The sequence below is a fragment of the Panicum virgatum genome, chromosome 2N, assembly GCF_016808335.1.
Source record: "Panicum virgatum strain AP13 chromosome 2N, P.virgatum_v5, whole genome shotgun sequence".
In the NCBI taxonomy this organism is placed as follows: Eukaryota; Viridiplantae; Streptophyta; class Magnoliopsida; order Poales; family Poaceae; genus Panicum; species Panicum virgatum.
The window spans coordinates 5258023-5269984 of NC_053146.1; the positions used below are offsets into that span (position 1 = coordinate 5258023).

Below are 11962 nucleotides of genomic sequence, written 5' to 3' on the forward strand. Positions count from 1 at the left end.
AAGTGATAATCTGCAATGATACAAAAAAAACCACTGACATGTCGATACACCACCTGCCTCCAGATCCAGAATAAGTTGTTCCTGCTACGCAATCTTATCTTCTCAACTTAAACAACTTCCAGAGGAAGCGACAACGCAAAACCAATGCATCTTTCCAGCAGAACCTTTTGGATTAAAGTGATAGCACAATCTGCCATGCTTTCAATACTCCTAACAAAGCACATGCTGTTATTCAGGATCCTTAACTCCTCCAATTTAACTTCTTGATATGCCCAGAACTCAGATAACCACAAGACACGACACCACTTGAAAGCCATGATCAGCGATAAACCCAGCAATCGTCGTAGGAAGCAATATGATTAAATTACAGTTTGAATATATTTACATTATTACACAATCGAGAGAATGAAACCATGATAAAGGAGAAGGATAGACACAATTGAGACCCCCTACCACGCTAACCCAGACCACCACCTGAAGGAACCTATCGTTTGGAGTGAACTTGAGGACTCAGGAACTCAGGCATGAATTCAGCAATCCCTGCACACGACCATGCATCATATCTTGTTGATCTTCTCTGCCATCACAACTGGATTTTGCTTGGCAATCTGCTCCCGTGCCACCTTCTTGTAGTCAAAGGTGCACTGGTGGGAGTCGGTGTAGCGGTGCATGGAGCAGAAGGTGCCCCCACAGCGGCAGAGAAAGCCGGTCAGCCCAACCTTCTTGCGGCAGGTCAGGCACCGGTTGCTGGGCGGCTTTGGCGGCTCCTGCTCTGCTTGCTTCTCCGCAACAGCTTCAGCGGCAGCAGCTGCAGGCACATCATCTTGATTTGCTGTCTCCATTGGTGCCGCAGAAGAAGATGCCACCGTGATCACCTTCTTCTCAACCACAGGGGCTTCCATCAACTTGATGAAGTCCCTGTAGCACTTCGAGCACATATTGTTCGTCATGCTGCTGCCGAAGAAACCACAGTTGTTTATGCACAGAATTGGGGCCTCAGGCGCATGGACTCCAGTCTCCTCGGACTCCTGTTTCCAGCTCTCCTGTGCCATTGCTACAGATGGGCTGCAAGGACATAGGTTCTAGCTCATTAGCAAGAAATGGGCACGCAGTAAGCGTGAGAACTGGCCAAAAAAATACATGATTCAGATTCAGAGAGACCTAATGCTCAACAATGGAACTTATAAGGTTGTACAGGAAGATACTAAGAGGAAACTAGGAATTCTGGATTGAATCATGAAAAGAAATGTAGCATTTTTCAACCCTTGTTTTCTCTTTACAGGACAAGACCAGTTCTGACCACCAGCTGAAAAACAAATCTGACTTGCAACAATCACAAATGAATAATCCCAAGCTAACGAACTTGTGCCAATTATCCAAGGGTGCCATGATGCAAGGTCTTTGAAACACAAACACGGCACATATTTATTCAAATAAGCAGTAGGCGCAGGCAAAGATTCACATAAGCTGTATAGCTTCTAGTTGATTCAAATATCAGAAGTATTATCAATGATTCTATCCTCAGTCCCTTGTAAGTTGATGCAAACATCAAAAGTTTCTCTTTTATCCATAATCTAAAAACATCAAAAAATTCTATCGATGATTCTTTCTTCCTGACCTGAGACTACTTTCTACTAGCATATTAAGCTGTAATACAGAAAACAGACAGAGACATCAACTTGTCTGTCAGCTTCTCAAGCAGAACAAAGTAAGGGCAAACGCATCAAACCTGCAGCGCAGCAATGGGATTGTTAGCCAACAACCTGAGCCCCAGGTCTTCTGTTTGAGCAGATTTAACTCTATATCATCCTTATTGGCTACTCTACAAACAACTGAAGCTCTGCACCCCTTGGTCACTCAACTGCTTCACGCAATCATAGCATGAAGCCACGGATTTTTTGGTTGCTCCACAAGTAAAGATTGCTCAACTAGCACCAGCACAAGGCAGGCAACCAAGCAGCATACGGGCGAAGCAATCACCCAGGCGCACACCCAATTCACGTAGCCAAACCTCATCAGCACGTCCAAGCAATTGAACTCGCCAAGGTCACCGTGAAACTTCTGGACATAATCAATGGCCCATCACCAAGGCTATCCACGCCAAGCAAGGCAAGGAGGCTCGCTGCTTCATCCACGAGCAAGCAGCCACTCGCGCCACGATGGGGCCAGGATGAACTCAGACCCCCATCCGCCGCCAACCACCAAAGCTCGTTCACCGAACACCCAAAGGCGAACCCAAATCCTCCTCACAAACTGCCCAACGGAGGAGCAGAGAGACGCGCGGGCGCAGACCCCACGCCGGCATGCCGCCAACCACAGCGGTCAACCCAATTCAAGCTCGCGCAGATCCGATCCGAACCCAACCGCCACGCCTCGACCCAGCCACAAGACCACCAGCCTAGAACGAAACAGCACGCGCGAAATTCCCAAAAAGAATTCGACGGACCCGCGGACCCCGTCAACGGCGGGCCTCGGGCGGAGCGGAGGCGGAGCCCGCCCCAGATCGGCCGGCGCGCGCGCTGGCGATCGGATCTGGGGCCGGGGAAGAAGAGGATGAGGGGTAGGAGGAGGGGGAGCGGCGGCACCAACCTGTGGGCGAGACACCACGCGACCTTTCCCCTTCCCCCCGCGGAGAATTTTTTTTTTCCCGGGTCGACCGTCGAGAGGAAGGCGAAGGGAGGAGGCGTCGGCTTATTTGAGGGGGGCCGTTGGCCAACCCTTTCCCGATCCGCCGGTGCACTTACCGTCGGATTAGATTAGATTAATTAACTAATCGGGCGGTTAATTAGCGCCGACGGAGGGAAAGGCAGCCCAGGAAGGGTTTTGGGCCGCACGGCCCATCAATGGAGAGGCAGCCAAGGGTCCGCATATGTTAGGCCGCGTTTAGTTCCAAAAATTCCCAAACTTTTCCGTCACATCGAATTTTTCAACACATGCATGAAGTATTAAATATAATTAAAAAAATAACTAATTACACAGTCTGACTGATTACCACGAAATGAATCTAACGACATTAATTAATCTATGATTGGACATTAATTACCAAATAAAAACGAAACATGCTACGGTATCGTAACCCAAAGTTTTTCGCGATCTAAACGCGGCCTTAGGTTCGGCCTAACTGGGAATGCAGCGATCGCTCGCCAGAGCCGCTGCTGGCGCGCGATGTGCCTGATATGCGGCACTTTTTTAGGTCTAATCTTAATGTTCCACATATCCCTTTTCTTTTCCTTCATTTTCTATTTTATTTTTACTTCTCAACATGTGGTAGGTACGATCATTAGCATGGGTAAATAATTAGTACATAAAATATTTTCTTTCATTTCTTTTTCTTTCCTTTCATTTACCCGTATCTTCTTATTTAACATGTGTTTGAAAAGTTTATCTAGAAAGAGTTAAACGCAAAGTTGTGTATATAGATTTACGATGACGCTGATTACTTGTATAAGTTATTTATAAAAGTTAGGTTAGAAAGATTTTCCCAGAGAAGTTTTCATTATAATTTTATCTGTAAACGTTGTTTGGCACTAGTCTCATATGAACTTGTGATGAAAGATCATGGTTATTAAGGTGTCGCCTAGTCATCGAGGCGCTAAAAAAACCTAGGTGTCGGGGACAGCACGACCAAAAATAAGCCAAATGAGAGAGGAGAGTAGACAGAAGAGAGGGGAAGAACTGGCGGGGACTGGGAGAGTTTTTTGGATTCTGGCCATCGTCGGAAGTGGGCTTCGGAGATATGCCATCCCTCAAAGCGGTTTCGGAGATTTGCCATTATTAAACGAGACGCGCCCGCTGGAATGCCATCTGAGAGTTTTTACCATTTTTTCTTTCTCTATTGCCCCTGCCCCTCTCCTTTTCTATTTGCTGCGGATGGAATGGGGCGGCCGAAACGGATCGAGCACCACCGCTCGTCACTCGTCCACTCCCCAAGGCGACCGCCGGCGCCGAGCGTGTCTCCGACGCCGAGGCCGCCGCTCGCGCGAAGCCCACCTCCCGTCGAGCGCGCGTCTGTCTCCGAGCTTGCTCGCCGGCGAGCCCAACCCCCGCGCCGCCCAACTGATAGCCTCCATGGCCGAACTTGCTGTCCTCCATGTCCGGCCTTGGGGGCGTCGCTGCCGTGCTGGACTCCATGGCCGCCATGGGTGAGAACGGCGGGGAGGTGCCATAGTCGTGTGGCCAAGCCGACCTGGGGCCAGCCATGGCGAGCGGGCCACAGGTAGCCAGCGCAGGCCGTCGGGGCGCAGGCCGCGAGGGTCTGCAGCTTAAGCGCCGTGGGGGGTGAGGGCCGTGTGGGGAGGGGGGCTCACTGTGGGGGGCTCGCCGGTGCGCGCCGCCTGGGATCGAGATGAGCAGGGAAGCGCTCCGAGTAGGGAGGCGGAGCAGAGCATGAGCAGGGAGGCGGAGCCGAGCAGGGAAGCGTGGGGGGCACGGGGGGACTCGCCGTGGGGGGCTCGCCGGAGATGTGTGTGCCGCCGGGAGTGCTCCGTTCCGTCCCAGTGAAGGAGAAAGAAAGGGACAGGGGTAGATGAGGAAGAAAAAAGGGTTAAGACCCTCAGATGACATTCCAGCGGGTGTGACATGTTTCATAATGGCAAATCTCCGAAGTCCATTTGAGGGATGACATTTCTCCGAAGCCCACTTCTGACGATGACGAGAATCCAAAAAGCTCGGACTGGGAAGGCCGAGCACTTGTCTCTGCTCCATCCCAATCGGCTCCAGATGCTATGGCGATCACAAACTTCTGCAGAATCAGACATCTAGGAAGGGCAGTAGAAGTCAGCAGCCCTCGATCTGCGATCTATAGGCGACTGGAGGGGATCTGGAAGGGGCAACATCAGCAGTGAGGATGGGGAGAGGAAGGGAGCAATGGTTGTGTGCGGTAGCAGCACAAATGGAGAACGTGATAGGGGAGGAACGTAAGTGGTGGCGGAGACCTGGAATACTTGTCGATGGGGAGGGCTGAGGGAACTGATAGATCACACACAATATGCCAGGAAGGGATATATGGGCTGGCTAGTGGGCTGGGCCTTTCTTAGTATCTTGTTCTTCTTTTTTTCTTCTTTTCTTTTTCTTTTTTTCTTTCCTCTATGCTGTTGCTTTGAAGTTTCTTACAATCATATAGCGTCGCCTTGCTCGCCTAGGCAATTGGAAGAGGGTGGCTCACCACATCTCGCCTTAGCGTCTTAATAACCATGTGAAAGGTTATCATTAAAAAATTATTCTAAAAAATTGTAAGGAGAAGTTATGCCTAAAAGTTTGTTCAAAACTTCTCTAACAACAATTTCACTGAAAAGATAATCTAAAAAAGTTTGGATATAAAAGTTATACATGAAATTTATATACATAATTTTATAACTTCCCAAAATAGAAAATTACAGAAATTAAAATTTTCCAAAAAAATGGAAAGTTCTACCTAGTCGAAGATAGCTTGTGGGGGGAGCGGCCGCCAGCGAACTTTAGGGTTTCGGATTTCCAGGATTGGGGTCGGCTTCCATAGCTGGCGACTTGGGAGCGCCAACGGCTGGCCGAGGCTTGGCGGTGGCCGGCCGTGAAGGCGAAGAGAAGGCGGCGGCGGCGAGACTAGTTGGCGTTGGCGGGCCGCAGTGAGACTAGTTGGCGTCGGTGGCGGTGGTCGGTGTGGGGTGGCGAGGAGCGGTGCCGGAGGCGAGGGCATGCAAAGCTCTCCTATGCTTACACGACGTTGTTGATTAGCATTCTAAAAAGAAAATACAAAAATTGGAACCCAAGCATGAACACAACGCCTTTTTTTTTCACATCCTGGTCCAATCAGTTCGATCTTGTTTGGGAAATAAGGGAATATACAGCCAACTCTATCCATCTGCGTTGATCTGTTCAATCTAATCCATACCATATACTCTCGATTACTCCCTGCACTGTAATTACATGCTTATCTTCAAGCAACAAGATAGACACGTCCTGCGTCAGGCCTCACACTTCCCTTGCTGTTCCAGCTCCAGCCATGCTTCACAGAATCACAATAGCCGGCATGCGTTACTGGCGTTACCTTGCCACTCACCCAACTCCATCAGTTTCATGGTCTCCCCGGGAGCAAAGCGTTATCGATGAATCCAGACGAGATGCCTTCCAGGAGGAGATCACGGCGATCCGGCGCCCGTTTTAGCTGACGAGGCCCTTTAAACCCTCCCCAAAACGAGCCGTCTCGCTATATATGGCCGGACCGGCCGGCGCCGGCGAGCCGTGCAGCTAGCGCAGGCTTGCAGCGTGCAGGGCCTCCGCCTCCTCCAGCTTACAGCCAAGCCGGTTCCGGCATGGCGGTGGTGTTCGACGCCGAGGTGCTGAGCCGGGCGGAGCGCATCCCGGCGCAGTTCGTGTGGCCGGCCGAGGAGCGGCCGGCGGGCGGCGGCGTGGAGGAGATGGACATCCCCGTGGTCGACCTCGCTGGATTCCTCCGCGGCGGCGGGGAGCTCCCGCGCGGCGTGGCGGAGGCGTGCGAGCGGCACGGGTTCTTCCAGGTGGTGGGCCACGGCGTGGGCGCCGCCCTGATCACCGAGGCGTACCGCTGCTGCGACGCCTTCTACGCGCGCCCGCTCGCCGAGAAGCAGCGCGCGCGCCGCCGCCCCGGGGAGAGCCACGGCTACGCCAGCAGCTTCACGGACCGTTTCGACGCTAGCCTGCCGTGGAAGGAGACGCTGTCGTTCCACTGCCCCGCGCCGCCGGCGCCGGGGAGCGGCCGCCCCGTCGCCGACTACTTCGTCGGCATCCTCGGCGAGGAGTACCGCCACATGGGGTACGTTACGTCCGTGAGTTCCGTTCCGGCGTCAAAACCCCTGCACAGCGTGTTAGGTCCAATCATCAAAATTCTCCTTAAATTTTTGCAAGCAAAACGCAATCAAAATGCAGACGCAAAACTTGTTAATTCTTGCAAAATTCTGTTTTTGATTAGCTTATCCTTGCAAACTGAACGCTGAATCTCCGTAATCTCAGTTGCAAAACGGAGTTTAACACTAACCTTATGCGCATGATGCACGGATGGAATGCAGGGAGGTGTACCAGGAATACTGCGACACGATGACGCGGCTGGCGCTGGACGTCACGGAGGTGCTCGCGGCGGCGCTGGGGCTGCCGGACCGCGGCGCGCTGCGGGGCTTCTTCGCCGGCGGCGACTCCGTCATGCGGCTCAACCACTACCCGCCGTGCCGGCAGCCGCACCTGACGCTGGGGACGGGCCCGCACCGGGACCCGACGTCGCTGACGCTGCTGCACCAGGACGGCCTCGGCGGGCTGCAGGTGCGCGCCGGCGGCGAGTGGCGCGCCGTGCGGCCCAGCGCGGACGCGCTCGTCGTCAACATCGGCGACACCTTCGCCGCGCTCACCGACGGTCGCCACGCCAGCTGCCTCCACCGCGCCGTCGTGAGCAGCGGCGCCGCCCGCAGGTCGCTCACCTTCTTCCTCAACCCGCCGCTGGACCGCGTCGTCCGCCCGCCGGACGCGCTCCTGGACGCCGCCGCCGGCCGCCCGCGCGCGTACCCGGACTTCACCTGGCGCGAGTTCCTCGAGTTCACGCAGAAGCACTACCGGTCGGACGCCAGCACCATGGACGCCTTCGTGGCGTCGATCGCGCGAGGCCGCGGAGACGATGGCGACCATGGCCATGGTGGACAGGAGGAGGAGTGATCGATCTCTCTCTACCTCATAGGCAGCAGTGGCCGGCGACGACGCATCCATGGACGCATGCTAGTTGTGTAGTACTAAATAAGATGCTAGATCTCCATGGATGTAGATGGTGGAATAAGGACTCCCATGGCGACAATTGAGAGTAACCTCGCGGTTTTAGCACATCTTCAATGCTTGATTTTGCTTGCGCTGTGGTGATGAACAATGTTGGTGTAGAATGCATGCATTCATGCAAAATGTTTGGTCATGTGATGGCACAGCGCGACTGTAGGTCATCATGTGCTAATTTCGTGTGGCTTGAGATGAAAAGGTCGTCTAATGACCTTTGATGTCTGCCTAACATAGGTACAATCACAAACTGGATTTGAAAGCTTTTGCTAAGAAGGGGAAGAAAAGCTTTGGTTCAACACAAATTGGTACCAGGTCACACACGAGCTTTTTTGCAGACGGTACCACAATTATTTTCTAGACGTGCTATATTATTTATACCCTTGGTCTATTTTTTTTCTCCTCCACAAATTGGCTCGTATGTTCCATACACCATGTCAACATGCCCATGCCTCATTTTAGCTCATGTTTAAAGGTGGTTCGTTTAAATTTCAAAAAAGGTGGCTCATTTAAATTCTTTTGGGACATGTCATTGTAGATTTATTCTAGGAACATGTTGTGTTCAAATATAATTTGATCTAAATTAGCAAGACTGGATAAAAAAGATGTTAGTTCAAATTCCTGGTGCAATGAGAAGATTTTACCTCCTTCAAAGAGCTGATGGGTTATGTCTCTTGGTGCTCTGTTGACAAGCTGTTACAACCCACAATGTTTAGGCAATGAGGATTTTACCTCCTTCAAAGAGCTGATGGATTATGTCTCTTGGTGCTCTGTTGACAAGCTGTCACAACCCACAATGTTTAGGTTTACAAATTAAAGCCAATTTGCCTTCTACATACCTCTCGAGGTCTCTTGGAGTTGGAAAGTTCAAAATTCCTTTGTAGAGAATCTTTATATCTCTTTACTTCACCGTTGTTCTTTTTACTACCTCCATCCCAATTTATAATTTATTTTATTTTTTCTAGATACATATATTTTGCTATGCACCTATGTCTAGATACATATAAATAACTATTGTAATTTAGAAATGAGGGAGTAGTAAATTGTATATATATACATGGCCTTGTGGAGCGAGGCACATTGCATATTTGCATGCCGTCTTAGAATGAAAGAAAGCCAAGAAAAGCTTCCGATTCTGCACAAAGATTCAATGAAAATGTTTTACAGACCATCCTAAACCCTAACCAAGTTCTACAGGCGGCAGCAGTTAGCACGCCGTGACATCGGTGAGGAAACCGGCGACCCTCGCGAGCTTGTCGTCGTCGTCGAAGTAGCTTTCTCGCAATTTCAGGAAGGTGTGGCAGGTCAGCAGGCTGTCGGAGCCGGCCTGGTGCGCCTCGCCGACGGCCCGCCCCACGTTGAGCTTCACGGCGACGCTCTCCAGCCCGCCGCGGAGGTCCCGCGGGTAGAGCCGCGCCATCTCCTTGACGTCGAACAGCCGCCGCCGGAGCAGCGCCGCCTTGGCGACGCCCTCGAACTCCCCTGCCGACGTGGGCATCCTGTACCCGCCCCCGAACATCACCTTCACCAGGTACGCGAGGTCGTAGCCGCCGCTGAACGTGACGACGCCGGCGCGGCCGAGGCCGGCGCGCACCCACTTGCGCAGCCGCGGGCCGAACTCCGCCGCGCCGACGCCGTGCCGGCGCGTGAGGTCGAAGTCGACGCCCTTGGCCCGCAGCATCGCGATGGACTCGGGCGCGTGGCGGTGGCGCCTCACGTCGAACTCACGGAAGTTGAACTCCCACACGTACCGCGCGCCGCCGCCGAGGCCCGGGAGCCCGCCGCCGGCGTCGAACAGCGTGAGGCCGAGCTGGATCAGTTCCAGCGCGTCCACGTTCCGCCGCAGCAGCTCGTACCGCCGCTCCGGCGTGAGAGTGTACGCCGCCCCCGCGGGGCGGTACACCGTCCCCGGGAACTCCGTGTCCACCGCCGCGTACCGGAACCCGGGCAGGAGCGACTCGATCAGCCTGGCCTCCGCGTCGAAGTTGTGCGCCCACACCCGGCGCACCTCCACGCGCGGCGGCGCCGTCGGGGACGGCAGCGGCATCTGCCGCGCCGCCGAGGCCGGCAGCGGCCCGCGCGGCGAGGGTGTCGTCTCCATCGAGGAGCAGTCGGACGGCGTCGAGGGGGCCGAGGAGCCCGCGTCCATGACGTCCGGCTCCGGCGGCCGCTCGGATACGCAGCGCAGCTTGATCCGAGCAGGGACAGCCGTCGCGGGACGCAGCGGCTGCAGTTTCGCCGGCGGCGGCGCAAACTGCAGCCGCTGCGTCTTCATCTGCCGCCCCCGCGCGGCCTCCGCCATCGTCAACAGCTGCTGCTGCTGCTTCGGCGGCGCCGCCGGGTACGGCGCGGCCGAAATCATCGAGAAGGCGTGCAGCGCGTCGTACTCGTACGGCGGCGGCGGCGGCGGCGGCTCGGAGGCGTAGCGCGTCGCGATCGGAGAGAAGGCAGGAGCGCCGCACATCGCCGGGGAGCCCTGCTGGTCTCTCCTCCGCGCGCGCGCCAAAAGGATCTAATCTGATTTGACCTGCTGGATCGGTCGGGTTGCTACGGGGAGACGAGCGCGATTTATAGCGCGGGCGTACGGGGCGTCTGGCCGCACCCGTGTCGTGTTCGGGTGACGTATCCGACATTCCGACTCGGTGCTGTACGTCACGACCTATACAGGGAAACTTCTGCCGACGCGGCAGGGATACGCGGCACGTATTTATACCCGTCTTCAGGTTCCCCAGGCAAAAAGTACGTTTTTTTTGTAGGAATGTGTACGCGGCCTGTATCTATACGCCCGGAGTCTCACCACCATAAGCCTGCCGTTACCGTATACCTCTGTGAGCACTTAGTAGTCAGGACTAATATTGTGTTAGATTATAGTTCCCTTTTGAAATAATACTCCTTCCGTCCCAAATTATATGTTATTTTGATAAATCTAGATATTTTTTTCTTTGCGAGGAGATAAATCTAGACACATAGTATGTATCTAGACATACCATGTATCTAGATGCGTAAAAATGAAATTATATATCTAAAAGCCCAACACAAACTATAATTTGCAACAAAAGGAGTAACATGTACATTATGAGTCCTTAGGAGGGTTGCATTGAAGTCATTCTCAAAGCAATCAGGACAAGTACTAGGGCAAGTCGTCTTACGGGCTATGATACTCTTCCCATCTTAAACAAAGTTGTTTTAATTTGTTCTAAGTTAAATTTTGTTAGAGTACCTAACATGCGGCGTGGCAAAGCCTAGATGACAAGCTCAACTTCCACTAGTGATTGATTAACACCATCATCTGTTTTTTGTTTTTTTATTTAAAGAAAATCATATTTTTGGGCCCTGAATATCACATATTAAAGAACAGGGAGTATATGCTTGGTCTGCTTGACCCTACAAACAACGTATGCTAGTAATCTGGATCAACCCAAACACGTGTTTGCCTCATGTTCTCTGTCTTTGGTAAAAAAAAAAGGAATATGAGACAAGCACATCACATGGTCAATGAGACATACAAATAAGTAAATAACCAATCGCAATCACCAAAATGTGTGGCTATGTGGGACGTATAAAACTTCGAAAGTTGAGTAGAGCCCCAAATCGTTGGATATCACTATAGTCAATTTGGCTTAATTTTGAGCATAGACCGCTAAGCTTGCAAATTCAACCCAAATCATTCGCGGAAGTTATAATGAACTATTTTCTCCAATTCATTTTTTTATTTTTGCTATATAAAGATGGCATGCACGTGGTACAAGTACAACCGCTCACGCACTCACGCTACGGCTCGCACGACACCTTGCCGACAACTGGGAGTAACGGGTGGCCCACAAGGCAGTGACTTCATCGAAGACACGTACCCGCCGTTGGCCCCGATGACCTGGCTGTTGACCAACTCCACTCGGCGGCGCGGTGCACAGGAACTCGACGACGCCGGCCATGTCCGTGCGGGCTGCGGGCTCCCCGAACCGGCCGGCAGCATCGGCTCCCGTGCGGCGCTGGCGCCGAGCGAGGACAGGTGAGACGCGATGCCGCGCGCCGCGCCGGTCACTACGGTCACCTGGCCGGTCAGCGGCAGGGCGGCCGGGGTGCCGGCGGCGAGGCGGTGGCCGGCCGGCCGCCATTCGGAGCCCATGAGAGTTTTTTTTTTTTGAACTTACTGATGAGGGCTTTTGAGGCTCGCATGTTCGCGAGGCGAGGCGAGGCC

The 11962-nt window shown here is 53.2% G+C and overlaps 2 protein-coding genes across 3 annotated transcripts; one reads left to right on the top strand and one right to left on the bottom strand.

Moving 5' to 3' along the window:
• Window positions 1-306: 306 nt before the first annotated feature.
• On the bottom strand, window positions 307-2745 carry LOC120659435 (zinc finger A20 and AN1 domain-containing stress-associated protein 9-like). 2 transcript variants are annotated; one of them, XM_039937578.1, is made up of 2 exons: window positions 2590-2745; window positions 307-1065 (listed from the first exon to the last, which is right to left on the bottom strand). In XM_039937578.1, the coding sequence occupies exon 2, from the start codon at window positions 1050-1052 to the stop codon at window positions 558-560; it is 495 nt and encodes a 164-aa protein (XP_039793512.1). In that variant the 5' UTR covers window positions 1053-1065; window positions 2590-2745; the 3' UTR covers window positions 307-557. The 2 variants fall into 2 exon arrangements, with proteins under 2 accessions (XP_039793512.1, XP_039793513.1); XM_039937579.1 differs by lacking the exon at window positions 2590-2745 and adding an exon at window positions 1730-2537.
• A 3545-nt stretch (window positions 2746-6290) lies between these two features.
• Window positions 6291-7818, top strand: LOC120658689 (gibberellin 20 oxidase 3-like). Its single transcript, XM_039936928.1, has 2 exons — window positions 6291-6769; window positions 7023-7818. The coding sequence occupies exons 1-2, from the start codon at window positions 6291-6293 to the stop codon at window positions 7654-7656; spliced, it is 1113 nt and encodes a 370-aa protein (XP_039792862.1). The 3' UTR covers window positions 7657-7818.
• Window positions 7819-11962: the final 4144 nt, after the last annotated feature.